The sequence below is a fragment of the Haplochromis burtoni genome, unplaced genomic scaffold, assembly GCF_018398535.1.
Source record: "Haplochromis burtoni strain Fernald_Lab_line unplaced genomic scaffold, NCSU_Asbu1 Contig_550, whole genome shotgun sequence".
In the NCBI taxonomy this organism is placed as follows: domain Eukaryota; kingdom Metazoa; phylum Chordata; class Actinopteri; order Cichliformes; family Cichlidae; genus Haplochromis; species Haplochromis burtoni.
Genome location: NW_024582911.1, coordinates 188,746 through 215,507, shown reverse-complemented (window position 1 = coordinate 215,507; position 26,762 = coordinate 188,746). Strand labels below are relative to the sequence as shown.

At 40.0% G+C, this 26,762-nt stretch overlaps 1 protein-coding gene across 2 annotated transcripts in view; it reads right to left on the bottom strand.

The window, feature by feature from the left end:
* The window catches only part of LOC102311149 (paired box protein Pax-7), a 182,172-nt gene that overhangs the window by 79,538 nt on the left and 75,872 nt on the right, over positions 1–26,762 (bottom strand). For both annotated transcript variants that reach the window (XM_014329539.2, XM_005948203.3), the window contains exons 5-7: positions 22,220–22,419; positions 15,321–15,480; positions 14,113–14,312 (exon numbers count right to left, since the gene is read on the bottom strand). In XM_014329539.2, coding sequence (XP_014185025.1) covers positions 14,113–14,312; positions 15,321–15,480; positions 22,220–22,419 — 560 coding nt within the window. The remainder of the gene's footprint in view (positions 1–14,112; positions 14,313–15,320; positions 15,481–22,219; positions 22,420–26,762) is intronic.

Below are 26,762 nucleotides of genomic sequence, written 5' to 3'. Positions count from 1 at the left end.
CATTATTGTTTGTACAACCATCTGAGAAAATAATGGATTACATGGTTTAGTAAAAACAAGTGCTTCCTCAATGAAAATATGTTTTCAGTTCTTTTCAGTTTTTGATTTTGGAAATGTGTATTTCAGCAGGGAAGAATCAGAATTGAAATAAAGTGGTGTAAAGCACATGAATTATATTTTGTGTGTGTGTGTCTATCTATCAATCAATCCATCCATCCATCCATCCATCCATCCATCCATCCATCCATCCATCCAATTTTTTTGGAACCCTCCAGTCTCTTACAGTATGTTACTGTTAACTGAAATTACGGTAAATTACGACCTGTTAAACAGTAAATGACCGCCTGTTGGGACACGGTATCCTCTAGCAGAGATGAATATTTTTGGTACTGATGATGTGTGATAACGGTAAGTTACTGGTTAATATATTGCAGTTTATTACCTTGCAGCGGGCTTACAGTGACATACCGTGAATAAACGGTAGTATACCAATTTCTTAATCACAGTATGATGTTACTTTGTTGACGTAATTTACGACATAACGACATAACGGGATCTCACTGGCATCACTGTCGCCAGTAAGATACCGTAAAAAAGGCTACGGTGCGTTACCATAATTTGTCCAAGAGTATTATACCACACCAGCAAAAAAACAGTATCATCCTGCAGAACGGTAAGCTACCGTAACACGGCGTCACGGTATGACGCTGGCAACAGTGACGCCAGTATGTTACTGTAAAGTGGCGATGAAAAGTCTAACAGTGCAGGAAGAAATCTTTGCTTGTCTATTGTAAGACAAATTCTAAGAAAAAAATGCAATGTAATCTAGTTAAACTGACAGACAAATATCTTATTTTGGGACAGTTAAGTGCCACTATTCTGTTACCGTTATGTCAACAATAAAGACACACTCAGCAGTAAATCTCCTTGAGTAAGTCACAATATCAAATAACCGCTGTGAAAAATACTGCAACTACCCTGACTCATTGGAGACAAGTGCACTCTTTGGTCATGATACAAGAACTTGTAAAAACACAAGCATTTAAACAGAAAAGCAGATGTTATTTCCAGGTTATAGTTAATATTATCTGTAGCCAATCAACACCCACATTTTATCCAAACCACAAGAACTAGAGAGGCTTAACACTTCTCTACCCACTCAGTCAGTCAGACAGAACTCAGTGGATATGTTTAGTTTTTACTGAGGGAGGAGGAGAGGGTAACACTCTAAGTGACAAATAAAGAAAAATATATCCTACAAACATCAGTGGGTATGATTTAAATTCCTCAGCTTTTCTGGCAGCTTTCTTGAGTAGGTCTTGCATTTTATTTATTTATTTTCTTGATAAAGCTGCTTGGTTTGCGTCTTGCCAAACTAAAGCAGTGTCTGTGTTTCAGGGGATTTCCAATTAACACCCCACACCCCCATCTCGTATCCATTTCTCATTACGGGAATGATGTAAATATATGTGCTCATCCTTTTTGATTTGTTGACATGGTAGCATGCCAGTTGACAGCATGCCCAGTCAAAGGGCTTAGTACTGCAAATTTTAATAGCAGCTGAGCCTAGTATTAGGTACAACTGTCATTGATATTCAGGTGCATAGAACTATGTCTCCATGTCTACACACTGTAAACTGGGGCGCTTTTTTGTAAGTAATATTTAATTGAGGATGGAGGTGGTTGGTGTGTGTGTGTGTGTGTGTGTGTGTGTCTGTGTGCGGGGGGGCTACAAATGCTCCCATTTCTTGAATAAAACTCAACACATTTCCTCATTGAGGAAGCAGAAGCATATATTACAGTATTGCTGGGGGTGGATGGTGTGCAGGCAAGCCCCCCCCCCCCCCCCCCCCCACACACACACACACACCCCATCCCACCTCTTATCTCAGGCCGACAGTTGTCAGGAATCACGAGCAGAGGCCTGAGTTAGTGCGGCAGGCAGGCCTGGGGATATGGATCAAGAGACAGAGCTGGAGAACCAAAGAAGCTCTGATCCCCCAACACTGAAACGCACTCTATTCTATCCTTCCTCCCTCTACTCTCATCTCATCTCTCTCTCTCTCTCTCTCTCTCTCTCTCTCTCTCTCTCTAAAACACCTACATCTAACAAATGGCAAGCCAGAGAGCTTCACCATTCCAAAGCAGGCTAAATCTTCCTCTCACAACAAATTGGAGAGAAAATGTGAGAGGAGAAATGTGTTGTCATGGTGTGCTGAGGTGTTGGGGTCACTATAGGAAAATAATCATTTCATCTTTCAAGCCATGTCACTGAATTTTCTGTCCTGATAAAAAGGTATTCGTGAAGCATTTCTGGCTGCCTGACTGAAAAGAAGAAGAAAAAATCCTCACCATTTAGAATGCTGTAAAACAAAATTAAATTTGTCCAAAAAACAGAGTGCTGCTTAAAAAAGGTTTCTTTTTCAGAGAGGTTTGAAACAGCTCTGTTTGTAAAGCTGTGAAATTGTCCCTATTTACATGCAGTGCCATCACAGGGATAGTATTTCACACTGTCATTTTGTCTGTCTGTCAGTAACTGTTGGAACTGGGATGTACTCAGTCTCAACATGAAAGTCCACCTCTAATTCTTTCCCATTCAATTTAAGAGGAGGTGGTGCAGAAATGGCTTGTGTGAATTACATTGCAAATGCAATATAGCTGTTTCAAATTGAATTACTGGCTGTCAGACATACAGCATATCGTCTTCCTGCCATTTTGAAGTGAGATCTTAAGAAATTCTCCCTGCATTGTTATCTCATGTAAATGCTTGGGAACATGATGAAAGGGTCAATGCCAGTAAAGCCATAATGGAAACCCTTCAGCCGGGACTCAGAATAGACCAAGAGGACAATAAACAGAATCCAGCAGCCTTTACTGCAGGCAAATTTCATGTCAGGAATGAATACTGTTTCAGTCAAATGAATTTACTAGAATGGATTTGAATTTAAAATTTGATAAGATGTACTCCACAGTGGACTGATATGTCATGGCTTTGTTTTACCATAAAACAGGCAATAGTATAAATATACTTGAAAGGATGATACACTTATTTAAAACTTATCATTTTAAACTAAAGATTTAATTTTGTTAATGAAATCTTCAGGCTGCTTAAGATTATCCAGTATTTCTTAAACTGCAAACAGTAATGGGGGCATACCTGCTAATCAGTCTTTGTTATTAAAGAATCTCTCTAGAACTTATTTTCACCTCGGTGACACTACATATTGCTCATCTCAAGAGTCAGTTACAAACCATTAGTACTGTGAGCCCACCCCATCCAGACAAATAGTCAAAGTATCAATGCTTTTCCCCCCACCTGGACTTGCCTCACTGTTGGCCAGGTTTTGGTTAAACAGGGAGGAGCATGCTTTTTATCTTTTCTAAGGTTCTACCATAAGGAGGAAGGGGACTCTCATCATTGTCACTCTCTACTTTAACAGGGCAGTTCCACATTTTCATCTCAAAACACTGCTGCTCAAATTCACTATATTGCCAAAAGTATTCACTTGTCTGCCTTCAAACACATTTAAACTTCAGTAATATCCCATTCTTAATCCATAGGGTTTAGTATGATGTCAGCCTATCAGCTTCAACTCTTCTGAGAAGGCTTTGCACAAGGTTTAGAAGTGTGTTCATGGGAATTTTTGACCATTCTTTGAGAAGTGCATTTGTGTGGTCAGACACTGAAGGCCTGGATTGCTTTTCTGTCAGGTTGATGTCAGGAGTCTGTGTAGCCCAGTCAAGTTATTGGACATCAAACTCACTCAACAATGTCTTTACAGACATTGCTTTGTGCACTGGTGCTCACAAATATTGGAAGAGGAATGGGCTATCCCCAGGTGGAATTATCTTACTAATACTGTTGCTTGCTCTTTGTTACAGACCATACAAGAAGTTTTGGGCGTCAGTTTTGATGACTAAAATTCTATTGTTTTATTAGTTCATTACTTTATTATATTTATATTTATGTAGCTTGCCATCACCAGTGTGTGAATGTGTGTGTGAATGGGTGGATGACTGGTTGTGTAAAGCGCTTTGGGGTCCTTAGGGACTAGAAAAGCGCTATACAAATACAGGCCATTTACCATTTTACCATATTTATTGTTTTATTAGTGCATTAATCAGTTGATATGTGTGTCTGTGTATTGTATCCTATACAGTTTATCAATGTAGCTTACTAATCAAGCAAAGTAGTAACCTGATAACTTATAACTCTACCCGCTTGTCCATTTAATCTAACTTCTGGCTAAAAAGGAACAATATGCCCAAAACACAGCTGTTTCAAAATGTTAAGTCTGTGGTTTTGTTCCAGTAGCCAACTTCTCATCAGTATTTATACCGATTTTTATCTATGTACAGTAGTCCCTCGTTTATCGCGGGAGTTATGTTCAAAAAATAACCCGGGATAGGTGAAATCCATGAAGTAGCCGACTTTATTTTTTACAATTATTATAGATGTTTTATGGCTGTAAAACCTCTCACTACACACTTTATACACTTTCCTCAGACAGGCATGATCATTTTCACACGTTTCTCTCTTGTTCAAACAATCTCAAAGTTTAAACCTTCGTAGAAAAATAAGTCCAGTATTATAGAAATCAAAGATCAAACCCTGTTTTCAGGTCCAGAAAATGGGAATAGAGCAGCTGCGAGAGAATTCAACATTAATGTATCAATGGTACGGAAGTAGAGGAAGCAAGAAGAATGAGTCAAATAAAGTTTGACTTATCTAATTGTTTTGTTTTGCTTAATGCGCCTTATAATCTGAAAAATATGGTAACTTCCACCTTCCTTTAGCATGTCCAGAAGTCCAACTTTTTGTGTGATGGTTAGCATCTTACTCTGCCTTTTGGGTTCTACCGCAGGAGCCTTTGACGTTTCGTCAACATTGTTGTGTTTGTTGAACTTACAAACATACAGTACAGCACTTCAGAGTCACACTGCTAGCGATCAAAGATTTATGTAAATTTGACAAGCTGAACGCATTCTGTACTGTACAGGAGACACGGCAAGAGATGATTGACAGCCAATCAGAACACAGAACACAATGCGCTGTATTAAAAAAAAAAAAACATGGAAAATTGCACACAAAACACGAAACAGCGAGGTGAAGCGTTATAGTGAGGAACCACTGTACACACTCTGCACAAACTTCCTTTAGTCTCCTTTCTTATCCCTATCTCTCCACAACAACCTCTGGTCACCAAATCATTATGTTCCTTCTCCTGTCAATAAAAATAGGAGAAGTGGACTTCTGATGATGTTATGGATGGATAGATAGCCAAACTTCTCAGCTCTCGATAGTCTGCAATAAAATCCCCTGAAATCTAACAAGAATAGTGCTAGAAATTGTTCCAGTGGTATATAACTTTAGGGTGATTGATATGGGATGAACAAAAGAGGTTATTCCAAGAGTGAGATGCAAGACGAACAAGAGGACATGCATGACATGTGAAGACATGAGGCTGGAAAAGATGTCTGCAGTCTGCTAGAGACTCACTCGATTGAAAATATAAGTAATGAACTAAAAGAGCTTTAAATAAAGACATCAAGAAACCCTCCAGTCTTTTGGTGAGAACCTGAGAAATGACATGAGGAAAGACCTGGATCATTTCAAAAATGAAATCCAAACATGCGACTGGAGAAATGGGAGGAGTGGGGAATAGAGGCCGACACAGCTCTCATTAAAAGTTTGGAAGGACAAGAAAGCCTGCAGGAAAAATTACCAGAACTAGAGTCAAGATTGAGGATGAATAATATTTGTATATTCAGTGTTCAGAGGAAAAGAAGGCGACTCAGCTATCAAGTTTGACCGATTTCTTTCATGAATTATGCTGATAGACAGAGTGGAAGATAACAAAATAGGAAGAACGGATCTGTTGGATCAATGTACTGTCTTCCTCAATATTCATCTAGTCAGAAGGACCAAAAACACACACTGAAAATTAAATGTGGGAATCTTAAATAATCAAGAAATGAAAGAAGAAATAAAATGCTGCATTGAAGAAAAAAATAGCCCAGTGGACGGCATTATAATTTGCGACACAGGAAAAACATAAATGAGAAGAAAATGAACTGCGAAAACTGCTTTTTGAAAAGGAGAAGAGAAGGAAAATACAAAAAGCTGACCAATGAGTTAACACAGTTAGAATCTCAACATAAAAAACAGTGAGGAAACAGCACTACATGTTACTATATTGCTGTTGTGTTATTACAACACGACAGCAGCTGGATGAAGTTTTGAGTAATGAGCTAGAAAGGAAACTCAGATTTACTAGACAACTCTATTATGGGTCAGGATCTAAAGTGGCAAAATATCTAGCTAGGCATATTAAAAGACTATTAGTGCAGTTCATAAAAATAGATATCCATTAACAGACCAAATGTTGTTTGATCCAGAGGAAATTCCAAACGTGTTCTGTGATTGTTGCCGAAAAATATATTCACAACCCCCAGCAAAATGTGCATTGGAAATAAGAAAATTTCTCTAGCTTCTGGATTTACCGGCTGTAGAAGAGTTACAAAATAGAAAACTGCTCTCAGAAATTACAACAAAGGAACTACTTAGTGCAATAGGCAAAATGAAAATGGACAAAGCAAATGGCATAAGACCTTTAGGGAGGAACGTCTCCAATTCTCCTAAAATCTCTCAATGAAACCATGACCTCGATACTCTTTAAACAGATGGAAAACCTCATACCTGAGTTGATAGATGAAGATCAGTCTGGTTTTATTCAAGGTTGACAGGCTTAAGAGAATATAAGGCATATCCTTCACTTAATCAATCATGCTCATGAAACAAAATTGGAAATGCTATCAGTAAGTCTGGACACAGAAAGGCATTTGATTGTGTTAGTTGGACGTTCTTGTACAAAGTCTTAGAAAAATTTGAATTTCAACCTCAATATACACAGTGTATTAAAGGTCTTTATAGAGATAAAATTACAAGGTCATTTAACCAGCTGTTTTGCTTTACAACGAAGAACCTGCCAGGGATGCTGCCTCAGCCCAACACTGTTTGCCCTCTTCATAGAGCCATTGGCACAACCGATAAGACAAAATGACAGCATAAAAAAATTGAAGTAGGAGGACAAGAATAAATGGTAGCGTTGTTTGTGGACAATGTCATAGTGGCACTTTGCGAGCCAGACAGAAACTTCCTGAGGCTATTGAAATTGCTAGAGGAATTTGTTAAATACTCTGGCTACAAACTTAATGTAAACAAAACTCAAACTCTGGCTATAATTTACTCTCCCTCTTCATTAATCAGCAAACAACACAGATTAAAATGGAAGACTAAATCTACTACATATCTTGGCATGATAATAACAAAATATTTTAAGGAATTTAATTATTACAAAATTAATGATCACATTAAGCTTGGTATCAGGCAGCAGTCAGCATTCAACTTACATTCCGATTTGATATAATCAGAATGAATATTTTCCCCAAGATTACTCTTCTATTTATGTATATTAATCTATTCCAGTCAATACCTTTCACTATCCCTGACACTCAATTTAGGCATTGGAACAAAAGTATATCTAGATTTATCTGGGCTGGCAAGAGACTAAGAATGCATTAAAACACTCCATTTGAGGAGTTTGAGGCAGTATTTTTTTTGCTGCTCAGATGAGGTTTTTAGTCTGTGCATGTTGGCCTTATTACAAATCAAATGGAAAATAATAGAAACTAAAGCTGAGTCATTTTCAATTCAATCTGCGTTAGGGGATACAGAGTACGTTTGTAAGTTAGTTCAGTCTGGAAGAATATATTGGGTTGCTTGACTGGCCTGCATTTGATTGTAAACCTCATCCAAAAATTAGGGAAGGAGTTTTTAAACAATGGAAAACAAGGCTATAACAGCACTATGTACATTAATGCAAAAAAGGCAATTTAAAAGGTCTACGAGAGGAATTTAATCTAGATCAGCTAGACTTCTTTAGATATCTACATGTAAGGGATTACTATTTAACAAAAATAAAGCCAGTGTTACCCTTAGGAGACAAAACATTTTAGCTGAAGCCTACAAGAAAAAAAATTTCTCTGGGGAAGAAGAATTGAAGATCCAAAAACTACAAATATTTAGCTAGAAGTTTTTTTTTTTTTATCACACCACAAATTAGGAGCAGATTCTCAGAATCATTGGAGCCGTGGTAGAGGCAGTGTGGGGACCTGTGTGCCAATCACACCCATATCTTTTGAACAACAAAAAAAAAAGGCCATTTTGGATAAAATTCTAATTTAACTGTATAAATTACTTAGATATAAAATACCTAAGTGCGAAGATCTTTCTTTTTTGTCATTTTAGCAAGGCTTTTGTTAATTGCTTGTAAAAAGTCAATAAGCAGAAGATGCTACAAAGCTGAATCACCAAATTTAGATCACTTCAACAGGGATATCAAATGGTATTTATATTTTGGAAAAGATGACTTTTCAGCTCAGATTAAGGGGAGAGAAGTTCCATAAAAAATGGCAAAAAATGACTTCCTACCTTCAAGGGACTCAGGATGCTGAGGATAAAAATTACTTATGATGTGTACTGTACAGATCATCATATGGACTTGTGAGCCCAGGCTCACACAGTGCTACTCTGCAAGCCATTTAGACCATTTAGATCAGAAAAAAATCTTAATTAAATAAACAAACCTGCCACTCCATATGAACAGCAATATTAAACGGTTTTCGTAAAGCCATCCTAGGTGGGCTAGAACCAATCCCAGCTCTCCGGCAGGAGGCAGAGTACACCCTATACAGTACACCAGCCATTGAGGTGACAATGCTAACCACACCACTGCGCTGTAAAACTGTTAATTAACTGATTAATTTTGGATTCCATCTATAACAATGTTTTCTTTAATAAACTTTTTTTTCAATATAGTCATATACCATTGTGAAAGACTGAAGTTGGTTATTAAGAACAAGAAAAAAAAGTAATTTAAGGTATGTGTTAGCACATGTAGTCTAGAATTTTGCATTGGGATATGGATGGGCTACCATTCGGAAATATTCAAAATACTATACATATTATGTTTTGCATCAGATTATTGTCTTAAAATTAAATCTTGCTTTTGTTTTGGTTCAGTGAGTGAGTGGGTGCCTATATGACCTGTTGGTATGATGTTCTTTTTATGAAATCCTGTATTCGTTTTATGCCAGATATAGCTGGTCTCAAGCCTTCTAAAAGTCTTTGTCTTGTTAGTCCATAGATTCATTAAGATGGGGGTTTTTCTTTGTTTGTTTGTTTTGTTTTTGTCATGTGAGATGAGTTCTTGTATTCTTTTTGGTATCTTTTTTGGTCAACGGTGTGGTTTTTTTGCCCATTCTCCCATGGATACTATAGATATCATTTTTGCCCAGTATCTTTCTTATTGTTGAATCACAAACAGTGATCTTAACTGAGACAAAATAAGGCCTGCAGTTCTTTATATGTTGTTAAGTGTTCTTTTGTGACCTCCTAAAAGAGTCTTTAGCTGTGTTGGAGTACGCATTTTGAGACCTATTACGTCACAGTGACACGACGACAGCTGTCCCAATCTGAAGTGTACTCCAAATGTGTACTCCAATGCGCCGTCGATTTCCCCAAATTTGAAGTGTGGTCCGGTGTACACTTCGTGGTCTCATATGTTCCACAATTCATAGCGCGGCAGTGGGTATAAAAATATACGCCATTCAATAGTTGACCATAATCTTACAGAGATGTGATGTTTTTATACATAATTAAAGTCAGTCATATATCCACAAACACAACAAGCTGAAAGTCAGTGATGCTGCTCGGTTTGCAGTCCTGAATATCACGGCACAAGCAGGATTCACTGCACTGTTAATGTTAGCTATGTTATATTGCTGCCTCTGTTTGGTGGTGTCAAGCCAAACGGACTGTGTGTTTGAACGAGCTGACGGTTCACTCGTTAAGCTGAAAGAAAGATGCTTTAATCACAGGAGTCACACATGTGTCCACTGTACCATCTGGGAGCTCTTCTTGTTTAGCACTCGTAACAGGGCCGGCCCGTGGCATAGGCCGTATAGGCAAATGCTAAGGGCGCCGTCCATCAGGGGGCGCCACGCCAGTGCCACAAATGTTGAAAAAAAAAAAAGTTGGTACTATTATTTCTAAATACAAAAAATAATCCCACGTTAATTAAAATGCAAAGTAAAGCTTATTTAATAGAAATATTATTTGTTACAACATTACGCCCCCCCCTCCCCGCACGGTGCGCCCCCTCCCTTCCCGTATCATGGTTCCTTTTGGACGTCACCACATCAAAAAATCAACACAAGATGTCAAAACGGCCAAAACTGTCAGGTGCCCAGGGAAGAAAAAAGAGAAAAGAAGAGGAGGAGAAACGAGAAAAAGACAGAGGTAGGTAACGTTAGCCTACATGAAATTATTTGTCTGAATGTGATAGTAACCTAAATTTTTAGCATTAAGCTAATGTTACATGATTCGCTAATTGCTAATCAATAAATAGCTAGTTAACTGTTTTAACGTCAGTTAATATTGTGGAGGGGGCTAAATTGTTATGGAAAATAATAATGTAACGTTAGGTAATTACAGTACTCCCACCTTTCCCACCATTCCTCATTTGTATTCATCTTTTAAGCAGGTGTTTTTTGTTTACATTGTTATTGCCTTCTGGTTAGCTAACGTTTACCCTGCAGGTAATAGTCACTTTTCCACCCCTGTATAGATTATAGTTGTAAGCCTAGTTGTTAAAGTGCACATCATTAATGTTAATTAAGCAATATCACATGAGAGGGAATGCTGTTTTTTAATATGAGCACTGCTGTGATTCGGTCAAAGATAATCATAACATAACATTCTCATATGATATTATACTGTTACTTTGCATTCTGCTATTCAGCATTTCACTGTAATGATGACAATAAATTGAATCTAATCTAATTTGCATATCAGTTAACATCATACATATATCTCTTTGGTTTTTCATTTATATTATATCATTTCATTTTATTCCTGGAATCATATGTTTTTATTATTAGACTTTAATACTCAGTGGTGTCACATACTCCTCTCTTCAGATGCACTGTTGAAGTTTCTAAATCCCACCCCTGGGCCATCTACCACATCTACCGCTGCTGCCTCCACTTCAGCAGCACAACCCACCAGTGATGCAGCATCAGCAGCACAACCCAGCCATGATGCAGCAGCATCAAGCGGTCTTCCTGTTGCCTCCACCTCAGCAGCACAACCCACCAGTTTTGCAGCAGCATCAAGCGGTGTTCCTGTTGCCTTATTTATATTGTATTTTTAATTTATTTTATCCAACTTGTTGACACGTTTTATTGTGTTTATGTATGTAAAATTTATTGTATTTCATATATTCATTTTTTATTTTTTGTATTCATTTATTTATTCATATATTTTTTTTATCTTGTTAATTATTCTGATTGTGAATTTGCTTTCTTTAAGTAAAAAAAAAAAGGTCAAAGACAAAGCTATTCGGTTTCTTGTGAGTACATACACTAACACTGCCGATGCAGGGGGGCGCCACCTAAAATCTTGCCTAGGGCGCCAGATTGGTTAGGGCCGGGCCTGACTCGTAATAACACAAACACTAAATCCTCCTTCTCTTGTGCTGTGCCCTGATGATCCACCAGGACAAACTCAGCAGTGTATGAGGAAGAGCAGGAGGAAGAGCCAGCAGGAGCTGACAGATGGAGAGTCCTGTTGTCTGTCCTGAATCAGTCTTATTAGGTAATGTTCAAATAATTTTATCATTCCAGTGTTTTCAGTGTGGGAGAAAGTACTCAGGGCCTTCAAGTTAAACACTATGAAAGGCAGAAACAAGTTTAATATTCAGAAACCTAAAGTATGTATCAGCAGCAGAATGGACCTAAAAATAAATGTTTGTTTCAGTTCTATGAAGCTTTGAGTATTTTGGATTAGTAGTACTGCTGCGTTTGTTGTATCATATTGCTGTAATTTTGCTTTATATATAGATGCTTCATATATTCTGAGGTAAGTTGATCAATAGTGTTACATCATATTCTATAGGGATGTTATGTGTTTGTATACTTTCTGCCCAGTTTGACCCATTTAGCAGAAGTCAGACTGTTTAAGGCTCTGATATCTATTCTGTATGACTTAAAGCAGTTATGACATGGTATGATTTTCTCACCCAATAAAGGAATATTTAATATATGAGTCTACTCTTCATTCTACCAGCAACAGTTATCACAGCTCGTACATTTTCTTTTAACGCATATATGCAAGCATTGAGCCAAATTTAGTAATGCCAACATATTAAAAGAACAATATTTGTCTCTTATATATATTACATCTATATATACACTGTCAAAGATACTTGTTTTTGAGTGAAGATTCAAGGTGATTGGAAATTTAAATAAATGCAACTTGAATCTTTACTGAAGCTCAGTATTTGACACAGAGTTCATGCTCACTGCTCTAATATATCATAATAATCTGAGAATGAATATAATATTGTCCATATTATATTTACATTACCAAAGTGAGATGATTTTAGTCTCATGAACAACATTAGCTAATTGTTATTTACTAGCTAATCTTGAAATGACTGTTCAGTACAGAAATGAAGCCCAACAATTATGTTTTTACAGTCCCGTGGTCTCAGCCTCAGATACTCAACTAATCAAAGTGATGTCATAAAAATGAATGAACAACAAAACATTTTTTCTCCTTCATTTCTGTCAAACAATGCTGTATGAAACGTTTCTCGCGGTTAGTATCATGGTTGCTAGGGAACCTGAGCAGGCTAGACCGTCCCATTTCACAAGCCTCTCACTTCCGCACTTCTCGTACTTCCTAGTACGCGCCGTACCTAGTACACAAACTGCGCGTACTCCGAAGCATACGGTCGCTGGATTGGGACACAGTCACTATTGTAGTCTTAGAGTCATTTTGGTCTCAATGTAATTGACTGGTGTCCCAAGTGCATTAATGCATTTCAGTCCAACAGTGACAAGTTTAATCGATGTATCATTTGTTTGGCCGTAGTCCTGAACTCTCTGAGGCAGACGGAGCTCGCGGCCAGCCTCAAGAAGTGTGCAGTTGGATGGAAGGTGGTACAGTATCTGTGGTACCATTTTGGGAGGAGGGCAGGTGCACCCCAGAACAGACAAAGCAGCAGGGATCACATCCTGCTCAGACCCCAAGAACAAAAAAAAGGTGACTAGTTTCTTGGGACTGGCTGGTATTACCGTCAGTTCATGTAGAACTCGGCAGGGATGACCAGCCCCATGACAGACCTCACCTGAAAGGGTGCCCCAGATCCAGTGTTCGTGCAGGTAAGGAGGGGTCTATTTTTGGAACCCATATTCCACATTCCTGACTTTTCTCTCACTTTCATCCTGCAGACCGATGCCTTGAACAGGGGTCTGGGGTGTATTTTGTCCAAGCAGTTGGGGTTGATTGCCTGCCTGCATATCAGGTCCTTTTGTATCACATCACTCAGTTGACTTTCTCAATGAGAAATATTTAAAAATAAGATTTTATTTGGAACATCTACACTAACTTGTTGTACTGTGGATCGTGACAAGAAATGCTAAGCTTAAAACTTACCATAGAGCCATCTGGTTTGTAGTGTCACTACAATCAGGCTCCACACCATAATTAAAATGTTTATTTTCCACAATGGAAATTAATATTTACCTATGGTCATGTTGCGGGAAGCTGCCTAACTTACTCTAGCCATAGCAACAATATACTTGAATGTCTTGTAAAAATATATAACACAAAAAGACTACTGTGACTAAAACACTGTTGGTGAGAACCCACATGCATTATTTCCAGCTCATAATCATGACAGTGCTGTATGAAGTATCACTGCTCCAAGTTGATCAAGTAAAAGATAGACAAAGACTTTAATTTCCTGGTTAAAAGTATCAAAGGCATTAAATGTCAAAATCCATTTTGGTCTATGGCTTGTTTTTTTATTTCCTATTTATATTGAATTAACAACTACTTATCCCCTTCTTTTCTTGCATTTTCAAACGAATATGAATAGAATAAATTATATACACTGAATAGAGTCCTTTCATGTTATATATTTTTATTCATGACTGAGTAAATGCTTATCCTCGTGCATAAAGCGATAAAGCAGGACTTGCCTGTGGAGATAGCCCATTGCTGACATGGTTGACATGGTTACTAGGAGTACTAGAGTTCATGAAGGTATCAGTGTAGCTGGAGAAGCTGTGCCGGTTGGTTGCCAGACCATAGGCAGTGCTGCCGTCAGGACTTGATAAACCACTCTGGTGCATGGTGGAAGGAGGTAAGGGTTGGGGACGGTGAACAGTAGCCCCACCATCTGAAAAGTAAAACACTTCACACATTGGTTCCTTCCTTTATGTAAATAAGACACTAGCTAGGCTAGGCTACCTGTTCTACCAGTCTGTATACCAGATGAGAAAAAACACATTCCCGAACATATATATATTTAACACCAACATATAAACAACGCAAGTTTGACAACTTAAGTATACCACCATGATGCCCCACAGTATGTTGAACAGAGACCTGCATAGTGTGGATGTGATACCAAATAGGCTTAATTGGAGGCTTCTGTATCTACTTTAGGATGTCTTTACAACTAAACACAACAGGGAAAACTGGGTTAAACCTGACTGGCATTTTGATAGTTACAATTACAAATATTTCCAACAGCAGGTTGTATCGCACCTCTCTCTCTGTCTGGGAATTTTTCAGCTTTTTCCAAAATCTACCAAACCAAAATTCATAAACCTTGGAGCAGTGGCAGAGGACGGGCAAAGGAACAACCTGGCATGGAGATTTTGTTTTGTTAAAACTGCAAAATATGCATTGATGTTGGTAGACAATACAGTTTCTTAATGCTTTTCAATACAGTACTAATTCTGTGAGTGCTTTGATGACACGCTAACATTAATTGGGAATGGCATACTCTCTGCAATCAGTTTTTTATTCTGTGAAACCACCTAGTAAGTCATTCTTATAATTGAAACAATACTTTTATTCTGAGGCAATATGCTTTAATGTACTAGATAGAGGACAACACTGCAGTTTCTTCTGCTAGAGATAAGACATTATTGGCATATCAGGACCTCTTCCAGAGAAAAACTTAAATTGATCATTAAATTGTTCCATGCATCCAGTCAAAAACACACACACACACACACACACACACAAAAAGACCCAGCAATATAGGTGTAAAAGTGCCTATCATGAATCATTATTTGTTGGTAAGAACATGGCCAAAATAGCATAGTATCCACGAACTCCTTAGGAAAACCTTTAGGTCACATTTGTAATCTGTCAGTGAAAGGATTATCTGTTCTACCTTGAGTGTTGGTCGGGTAGTTGGATTCTGGCAGCTGATATGTAGGAAGTGTTGGCATCCCTGCAGGAGGAAATCCACCTGGCAGAAGGTGATTGAATGCTGCAAGTTGATTGGCTCCTGCTTGTTTTCGCCACCTGGCCCTTCGATTGCTAAACCACACCTTGAAAGAGAAATATATATAAATAAGCTGGAAGGAAAACACCAAAAATGATAAATGGCCTATATTTGTATAGCGCTTTACTAGTCCCTAAGGACCCCAAAGCGCTTTACACATCCAGTTACACACCCATTCACACACTGGTGATGGCAAGCTACATTGTAAAGACAGCCACCCTGGGGCGCACTGACAGAGGTGAGGCTGCTGGACACTGGCGCCACCGGGCCCTCTGACCACCACCAGTAGGCAACGGGTCAAGTGTCTTGCCCAAGGACACAACGATCGAGACTGTCCAAGCCGGGGCTCGAACCGACAACCTTCCAATTACAAGGCGAACTCCCAACTCTTGAGTCAGCTGAATAGCTGAATTTAAAATCAGCAAGAATTTGCACATTTACATTGATTCTATTCTGATGCCATGCTCTAGGTCTCACAGATTCTCCGCTGAAAGAGAATTTTACCTTTTCTCACCACAAAGTACATACAGATAGTCCTTTTGTGAAATTTCACACAGAGGGCAAGATCCACATTCAAAAGCCTATATTTCATTGTCCCGAATATCTGAAATGATTCAGGACATATAACTTACTCTAAGCATTAATATATTGGGACATGCCATCATTTCAAAGGTAAAACTTCAGCAAATAAATGTTTGTAGTGTGTGTTTCTGTGAGTAAATAAGTTTTTTTTTCATTATCCACTGTTTCTTCTTGACATTTAGTCCTGCATGTTTGTTTTCATTTCAATTAAACTATACCACTCACATGATTTAACACAGGCATACTTAACACCTACACATCTCTAGGGTCACAGCAGAAATCTTTGCATTGCTTGCAGCTTTCTACCTGCCCACTTTTTCCAGGAATCTTCTTTTTTCATTTAGTGCAAATGAAAATGTGACTTTTATGTAGAGAAGCTGATTTGGACATATCTGCAGAGCAGACTTAAACTATTACAGCAGGCGTTGTTGCCTTGAGGTACTTGTGCAAAAACCACAGAAGTAGATCATACGGTCTGACTACCTCTGTAGAAGAGACGTGACGGAAAGGAAACAGAATATGACCTATCATCATTTTAACATGATATCTTTGGATTGCTTTCTAATGCAAGGATGCATAGATGTGGAATGAGACCTGGATCCTGGACTACCTCACCGACCGACCACAGTATGTGAGGACTCAGGGCTGTGTGTCGGACAGGGTCGTCTGCAGTACGGGGGCCCCACAGGGAACGGTTCTGGCTCCGTTCCTCTTCATGGTAAATGGCCTGCATTTGTATAGCGCTTTTCTAGTCCATAGGACCCCAAAGCGCTTTACACTACATTCAGTCATTCACCCATTCACACACACATTCACACACTGGCGATGGCAAGCTACATTGTAGCCACAGCTGCCCTGGGGCGCACTGACAGAGGCGAGGCTGCCGGACACAGGCGCCACCGGGCCCTCTGACCACCACCACCTGATCTTCACCATCTACACTGCAGACTTCTCCCACAATTCCACCCAGTGCTTCCTGCAGAAGTTCTCTGATGACTCTGCAATAGTCGGCCTCATCACTGATGGGGACGACAAGGAGTACAGAGGACTGACCCAAGACTTTGTGGACTGGTGCCAGCTGAACTACCTCCAGATCAACGCCAGTAAAACCAAGGAACTGGTGGTAGACTTCCGCAGGCACAAGCATTCTCCACTGCAACCACTGAACATCCAAGGTATGGACATTGAGGCTGTGGACAGCTACAGGTACCTTGGTGTTCATCTGAACAACAGACTGGACTGGACTCATAACTCAGACGCCCTCTACAGGAAAGGGCAGAGCAGGCTGTACCTGCTGCGGAGACTCAGGTCGTTTGGAGTGGAGGGCCCACTCCTGAAGACCTTCTATGACTCTGTTGTGGCTTCTGCTATCTTTTATGGCGTGGTCTGCTGGGGCGGCAGCATCTCTGCTGGGGACAGGAAGAGACTGAACAGGGTGATCCGAAGGGCCAGCTCTGTTCTAGGATGCCCTCTGGACCCAGTGGAGGTGGTGAGTGACAGGAGAACGGCGGCTAAGCTGTCATCCCTGTTGGACAACATCTCCCACCCCATGCAGCAGACTGTGACAGCACTGAGCAGCTCCTTCAGTGGGAGACTGCGGCACCCACGGTGTGGGACGGAGAGATTTCGCAGGTCTTTCCTCCCCACTGCTGTCAGACTCCATAATAAAGACTTTAACTGATCAAGCACACACATCCATACATATGCAATAATACTAAGTGCAATAATCCTTTCTGTCATCGTTGTATTTTTACTCAGTTGTATATAGTATTTGTATTTGTATTCTATTTTTATCTTATTGTATATTTATTTTATTTTATTCTACTGTATATAGTATTTTATTTTATTCTATTCTGTACAGTTGTGTACTGTATTTATTCTTATTGTATTCTAATTTTTGCCTCATAACTTTTGCACTGTCCACTTCCTGCTGTGACAAAACAAATTTCCCACGTGTGGGACTAATAAAGGTTATCTTATCTTATCTTATCTTATCTTATCTTACCTACTAAAACACTGTCAAACCTAAAATGAGGATGTGGGCCCAGCTAGTGAATCAAGCCTTTAAAGATAATCGTGCTCAAGAGTTGGGAGTTCGCCTTGTAATCGGAAGGTTGCCGGTTCGAGCCCCGGCTTGGACAGTCTCGGTCGTTGTGTCCTTGGGCAAGACACTTCACCCGTTGCCTACTGGTGGTGGTCAGAGGGCCCGGTGGCGCCAGTGTCCGGCAGCCTCGCCTCTGTCAGTGCGCCCCAGGGTGGCTGTGGCTACAATGTAGCTTGCCATCACCAGTGTGTGAATGTGTGTGAATGGGTGGATGACTGGATATGTAAAGTGCTTTGGGGTCCTTAGGGACTAGTAAAGCGCTATATAAATACAGGCCATTTACCATTTACCATATCAGCTGGCCTTGGATTGGTGTTCCCAGGAGAAGGCGGCTGGGGAGAGGAAGGTTTGGGCTTCTCTGCTTAGGCTGTTGCCCTCTCAACCAACCCCAGATAAGTGGAAGAAAATGGAAGGATGGATAGTTAAATTGAATTGACCTCAACAGCTGGTGAAGAGATGAATGCTTCCCTCCAAGAATGTGGACAAGTGGAAGAAGAAATTATCTGACAGATAACTAACTCAAGCAGAGAAAGCAATCCTTTTGAACGATTTTAATTTTGATGTCAAATCAAAAAAATCTCGCATTTGGAACTAATTACAGCCACAGATTCAGTAATCCAAAAGAACAACACTGTGGATGCAGAGACAGAGCAACTGCAGAGGAAAGTGCCAGCCTGTCTTAGCAACACAAGGCCCCCAACCTCCAGTATCACAGACTGTCTGATGCACTTGAAAACAGACAATGCTTCTGATCACATCTCATGCAACAGATTATACCCAAGGGAAACTATACCGAGTCAGTATGGTGTACCAGTGATACCTAAATGAGGGGGTATTTTTAAAGTTCATTGTCAGTGTGATCAATCAGTTACCTCCAACACCTCAAAGTTCCTGGCTTGAAGTTTGTGGAGAAAGGGAAAGATGCTGTGAGGGCAGAAGAAATAAGTGTCTCTTACGACATTATGTCTGTCTTTACTTGTCTTCCAGCTACTGATTACATGGTAGTTTGTACACTGAAAAGAGTTAAAGAAGCAGGCACCCGATTGGTCTGTAATGAGGGTGGTCCTATTCTGAAGTGGAATCACTGTGTAATTTCTTACAAAGTCCACATAAAAGGACCAGTACTAGAAACGTGGGTGTGTCATGGATTCCATAGGCACAACCCCGTTCATTTCCAATGATTCTGACCAACTATAATAGATGTTTTTAGAACAAAATGGGTTGCTAATTGCAACCATGCAAAATCAGTAATTTCAGTGACAATCATTCAAGCTGACTATAACTGGTTTTATTTTTTGTTTCTCCATGTTTATACATTAAGTAGTACTGAAACAATGATTTGATTTGACACACCACAAATATTTTTTAGTTACAGTCTTTGCAGTTCTCTGTTTCCCATCACTATATCTCTACCATACAGTATTTAATATTAATATATTTTTTGAAACCTTCCATGGCCTCAGCTTAAGGACACAGAAATAGTATTCAAATGTAGTGTAAAGTTATAACTAGGCCTACTTAACTGTGCCATAATCCAAAGTTACAAATTTTGTCAACATGAATGAGAAATAGTTAGCTTCAAAGCAAGTTAGAAGGTGGGCATTGAGTTGGATTTTTTTTTTTTTTTAAATTTGTACTCCAGTAACTTATTCTGTGAGTAGGATGGACGTAAAATGACCATTGTCAAGTCGAGGCATACAGATAATTCTGAGGTCGGCATTTATGACCTAAGTGGCAGGCTTGGAGGAGTTTCCATGCCACGCTGGTTTCTCATTTTCTCATTTTTCTGTGACTTGATTGAGCCACTTTGCAGTTATGGCTTAAAGTTCCCCTGAGAGCGAAGACTTCCATGATCTGCTCTGATTTTTACAATGAGTGGCAGACTCTAAACTGGTGGGAAAAACAAATTCCAGCCAAGAATCTGGGAGTGAGACATGCAAGAGGAATGCAGCACCCACCCTACTGCTGAAAACTTACAGCTGTTGTTAGAACTCTACAATATTTTCCCAAACACAACTGAGGCACTGTGAAGCTGTCAAACAGAGACCAAAGCCAGTTTCCTTAGTGGAGATGTGAACAGCTGGCAGAGTCTCCAGAAGTTAGAGAGAGTTAGTCTTGCACACTGAACAAATATATAAAACACTGTGAAAAAGTCTCACACCTCATTTCGTTATATTTTGCTAAGAATATGGGAAATGTACAGTGATGTACTGAAAACAAACATACTTGAAAGTACAGAGTTTGTACAATTCTCATGAGATTAAAAGTCAGTATTTCTATGACCAACTTTATTGTTCATCACAGCTTGAACTGTTTTTGGCAGCCATGCCAATCAGAAACTTTGCATCGGGGTCAAAATCTGACAGTACTTTTCTGCATTCATAATTGAAATGCAGCCAGTAGTTCTTCTTTAATGTGGCATACCAGAACATTCTCTCCCACTTTCCCTTCCTTATAAATGGCTTCTTGACCATCACCTTTGTTGAGCAATAGATGAATCAACTGAAGGACCAGAACTATCTCTCAGGTCCTATGTCAGGTCATTTTATCCTGTTATGGACATTTCTTATATCTTTCATCTACTTTAGATTCCTTTTAAGACGTCCTATTTTTTGTACTCTAGTTGTCCAGTTTCCTCATTTTTTAAGGATTCACTCCAAAGCAAGCTGGTGAGCAAACCGATCTTTAATCATAACCTTCTTGGTGCAAAAATACAATTTTACACCTGCCAACCTGTGTTATCATTAACACAATGATATGAAAGAAAATAATGTATTTTTGTAACAAGCTACTTAGTTTGTTCATTGTTTTTATTTCATCATCATATTCCTTAGAACATTTTAAAATTCGGTCTTTGTTAAGTTGTCTGTTATGTATTGACACTGGCCAGCAAAGACAGAGGGACCATGAGGTCCCTCTGTCTTTGCTGGCCTGACCTGCCATTTCGGGGGTGGGGTTCCCTCCACCTCAAGCCCTCTTTCTCGCCCTCCTCTGTGTGTGTGTGTGGTGTTCTTTTCTTTTTGCAGCATTGGGACCTTGAAGAAGTTCCCACTCTTGAGCCACATACACTTGCTGGCAATCATACATATGCCGCTGATGTTCCCGTCAAAGGGCACTATTTAGTAGAGCGGTTGAGCTTCAATCAACACTGCATCATTGAGTGACAATAGTTAGTTGAACCCTGGCTCATCCAAAGAAGTGATCTTGTTGTGTTTCTCTTAGTGAAGGAAACTAAGCCATGGAGAGTTTTGGAGAGAGCACCAAGGTTTTTGTAAATATTTCGGAAAGAACTGTGGAGAGTGTGTTTGGGAGAAATTGCCCCACCACTGAGAAAATCACATTTTGTTGGAACTGTTTTGCACACCTTGTTTTTTCACTGTAAATAACCTTACTGTAACTGTTCAGGAAGTCTTGTGACTGGGTTCTGTTACTGTGCCATTTGGCAAACCCGACAGACACAACACTGGTTCATCCTTTGAATTAGGTGCCTTTTTATGTTTGAATGACACATAGGTCAGAGTTAGCATGCAAAACACATCTGAATATGTTCAATGGAATAGGAAAAATTAGTTAAAGAGAATTTAAAAAAAATAAAATAAAAAAAAAAACTTTGGAAGGTTTCCAGAAACCTGAAAAACCTTTGCTCATTTTTAAAAATGACTGGACAGTCTTGCTCATTAAAAGCAAAATATAAAGAAACAAGTGATGGCTCAAGACTTCTGAATAGTACAGCAAGTTAGTAGAATATAGTAGAATGCTGCATAGTCAGCAGTAAAGGTTCTAACCAGTCTGTGTGATTTTAAAAAAGCAAATATTTTACTAATTAATCTACTGAGAATGTTGCAGCATTGTGTTCGACGACACACGGGTTCTCAATAAAAAACATTATTCATGTTCTTATAGAGATGCTCTCTATCAGTCCCTCAGTTCAAGTAGTGAGTTTCAACATTTGAAATGAGTAAGTGTGTCTTTGTTTGTGGGTTTAATGTTTAAAAAAAAAAAGAGATCAAGGATGGAATGAAAAATAGACAGATGTAGGGTGTAACGTGTGGCTGGAGAGATCTATGGATTAATGGATAGTTGAATACTAATGCATTACCTGGACCCTGGCCTCAGTAAGTTTTGTTCTCTGGGCCAGCTCCTCTCTAGTGTAAATATCAGGATAATGTGTTCTTTCAAAAGCCTTCTCCAGCTCCTCCAGCTGCTCTGCTGTGAAAGTAGTCCGACTCCTACGCTGTTTCCTCTTCAGTGGAAGGTCAGGCTCTGATTCCACATCTGACGATTCATCCATCCGGCTGCCTGAATAAGCACATACGAAGGTATTTAGAGCATTTAGGAAGACTTTAGTCATCATGTTTTTGTGAACATGTATTAATGCAGAATATTCACAGGACAACTGAGAATTACAAACAAATTGCCAAAATTTATAGTTGCAATGGGATGCTAACCATAACCTCATATTTAAAAGTCATTAGCATAAAGTTTGAACTTCCATGAAGATACCCTCTCTTGATGAACTAATTTGAAATGCTGTTAATTTATAAAGTCTGCTCTCAAAACAAAGGTTCCGCTTCAGGTTCCTTTATCTGTTCCTTTTTGTTAAACCTTGTTGTTTTACATTTTGGAATCAGAAACCTTTGCCCAGAAAAAAGAAACTGAAACTCACTATGCAAGGATAGTAAATTAAACCATTATTAATTAAGAAGAACAAGATAAGTCTTTACACTATTACTTTGGTATTATTCACTAAAATGACCTGAAATGCACTGAAACATAATTACCATTTCATGGTAATGTACAGGGTGGCCATTTATATGGATACACCATAATAAAATGGGAATAGTTGGTGATATTAAAGTCCTGTTTGTAGCACATATGTGAGGGGGCAAACTCCTCAAGATGGGTGGTGACCATGGTGGCCATTTAGAAGTCGGCCATCTTGGATACAACTTTTGTTTTTTCAATAGGAAGAGGGCCATGTGAGACATCAAACTTATTGGTAATGTCACAAGAAAAACAATGGTGTGCTTGGTTTCAACGTAACTTTATTCTTTCATGAGTTATTTACAAGTTTCTGACCACTTATAAAATGTGTTCAATGTGCTGCCCATTGTGTTGGATTGTCAATGCAACCCTCTTCTCCCACTCTTCACACACTGATAGCAACACCGCAGGAGAAATGCCAGCACAGGCATCCAGTATCCGTAGTTTCAGGTGCTGCACATCTCGTATCTTCACACCATAGACAATTGCCTTCAGATGACCCCAAAGATAAAAGTCTAAGGGGGTCAGATCGGGAGACCTTGGGGGCCATTCAACTGGCCCACGACGACCAATCCACTTTCCAGGAAACTGTTCATCTAGGAATGCTCGGACCTGGCACCCATAATGTGGTGGTGCACCATCTTGCTGGAAAAACTCAGGGAACGTGCCAGCTTCAGTGCATAAAGAGGGAAACACATCATCATGTAGCAATTTCAAATATCCAGTGGCCTTGAGGTTTCCATTGATGAAGAATGGACCCACTATCGTTGTACCCCATATACCACACCAAACCATCACTTTTGTTGTTCCAACAGTCTTGGAGGGATCCATCCAATGTGGGTTAGTGTCAGACCAATAGCGGTGGTTTTGTTTGTTAACTTCACCATTCACATAAAAGTTTGCCTCATCACTGAACAAAATCTTCTGCGTGAACTGAGGGTCCTGTTCCAATTTTTGTTTTGCCCATTCTGCAAATTCTGTGCGCCGATCTGGGTCATCCTCGTTGAGATGCTGCAGTAGCTGGAGTTTGTAAGGGTGCCATTTGTGAGTAGCTAATATCCGCCGAAGGGATGTTCGACTAATGCCACTCTCCAGTGACATGCGGCGAGTGCTACGCTGTGGGCTCTTGCTGAATGAAGCTAGGACAGCCACTGATGTTTCTTCATTAGTGACAGTTTTCTTGCGTCCACATTTTGGCAAATCCAACACTGAACCAGTTTCACGAAACTTAGCAAGCAGTTTGCTAACTGTAGCATGGGAGATGGGTGGTCTCGTAGGGTGTCTTGCATTGAAATCTGCTGCAATGACCCGGTTACTGCGTTCACCAGATATCAACACAATTTCGATCCGCTCCTCACGTGTTAACCACTTCAACATGTCAATGGCTGTGAACAAAGTTACTTGTAAATAAGTCATGAAAGAATAAAGTTACGTTGAAACCAAGCAGCACGGTGGTACCGTGGTTAGCACTGTTGCCGCACAGCAAGAAGGTCCTGAGTTCAATTCCACCATCAGGCCGGGGTCTTTCTGTGTGGAGTTTGCATGTTCTCCCCGTGTTTGCGTGGGTTCCCTCCGGGTACTCCGGCTTCCTCCCACCGTCCAAAGACATGCAGCTTGTGGGGATAGGTTAATTGGATAATCCAAATTGCCACTAGGTGTGAATGTGCGAGTGAATGTGAGTGCGAATGGTTGTCTGTCCCTGTGTGTTGGCCCTGCGACAGACTGGCGACCTGTCCAGGGTGTACCCCGCCTCTCGCCCTATGACAGCTGGGATAGGCTCCAGCGCCCCCCGCGACCCTGAAAAGGATAAGCGGAAGCGAATGGATGGATGAACCAAGCACACCATTGTTTTTCTTGTGACATTACCAATAAGTTTGATGTGTCACATGGCCCTCTTCCTATTGAAAAAACAAAAGTTGTATCCAAGATGGCCGACTTCTAAATGGCCACCATGGTCACCACCCATCTTGAGGAGTTTGCCCCCTCACATATACTAATGTGCCACAAACAGAACTTTAATATTGCTATCCATTCCCATTTTATTACGGTGTATCCATATAAATGGCCCACCCTGTAGGTAATGTAGCTCAGGAGGTAGAGCAGGTCAGACGATTCCTGGCTCCCCCAGTCTGAATACCAAATATCCATGGGCAAGATACTAACCCCCACTTGCTCTCCAAAGCATCCATCTGAGTATGAATGCGTATGAGTGTATATTAGTTAGAAAGTACTGACAAAGCATAGAGTGCTTGTGTGAGTGGGTGTGTATGGGTGAATGCGGCATGTTGTATACAGCGCTTTGAGTACTCCAGGAGATTAGAAAAGCACTATATAAGAATCAGTCCATTTACCATTCACAACAGCACAAATTCCTCTCATATTGAGAACACACATACAGTCTTTGTTTTGTTGTTTATGTTTGAACATAAAACTAACAAATCAAAGCAAAGTTGGAAAAACAGCCCAAAGAGACTTCAAAGCAATCACTGTAGTGATTCTGCTTTAGGAACATGAATAGGTAAAAGGTGATAAAAGGCTTGACTGCTTATCACTGCCTTTGTTACCTGCTCAAGATCAGGCTCTGGCTGCTAGGCTGAAGTCAGCATACACTCAGCTTTAACATCATTCTGGGTTCTTGGCTAGCTTTGTGTTAGCATGCTGTCTGTGCAGATGCTTGCAAAGAGACAAAGTCCTGTTAGCCACAGACACAGAGCACCAGCCATACCTCAGCGCAGCAAAGCTGCCATGCAGGAGCTGGCAGTGGGTCAGAAACTGATCTGTAAATACAAGAATGGCCATTATTACCAGAGCAAATGTGGTGCTAACCACAGCTAAGTTCTATGAAGTGGTGTTTGACGACGACTCGTTCCATGACAACCTCTTCCCTGAGGATATTAAAAACTGTGTCCACCTCGGTCCACCCACTGAAGGTTGGAAGAAAGGAACCTCCAGCAGATCCAGACCCCGATGCAGAGCCATAGTGACAAAAGACTCGGTATGGAAGAGAGTCCAAGAATTATAATAACTAATGATTAAATGCAGATTGGTATATAAACACACAGTTAATAAAAATTGCAGCACAACTAAGGGAGGATTCAGGGTCACCTGATCCAGCTATAACCATATGCTTTATCAAAGGAAAGCTTTAAACCTAATCTTGAAAGTAGAGAGGGTATCTGTCTCCTGACTCCAAACTGGGAACTAGTTCCACAGAAGATTGGCCTGAAAGCTGAAGGCTCTGCTTCCCATTCTACTTTTAAACATTCTAGGAACCACAAGTAAGCCGGCAGTCTAGTCAAAGACATCTACTGGGAGTCAGGAAGTCTTTAGGGCTACCTGATAATAATGATTGACAGTAGTCCACCCTAGAAGTAATAAATGAATGAACTAGTTTTTCATCATCCCTCTGAGACAGGATGTTTCTAAGTGTTGAGAAGTTGCAGAAATGTAATGCAGTTCTACATACCTGTGTAATATACACATTGAAGGGCATACCTGGTCAAAAATCATTGATTCCTCACAGTATTACTGGACACCAAGGTAATGTTATCCAGATTATTTGGTTGAACACCATATTTCTAAGATATTTATTTAGGGCAGTGTAATGGTGTGTTCACACCGAACGCGATGGACGCGAATAGAGCGTCAGGTTTACATGTAAAGTCAATGGAAAAGCGCAATGACACGTGATTGCAGGTCCCGCGAAAATTCGGAAGCAGATTTTGTCGCGAAAATGCGAAAACGCATGAAGTGCGCATCAGTGTAGCACGTCTGGCGCGTTTGACTCGCGAATAAAACCACACACGTGAGTTTTTGTGTTGCATTTTGTGCATACGCGCGTTTCGCGTCTACCGCTCGAGTTGGAAAAATCTGAACTC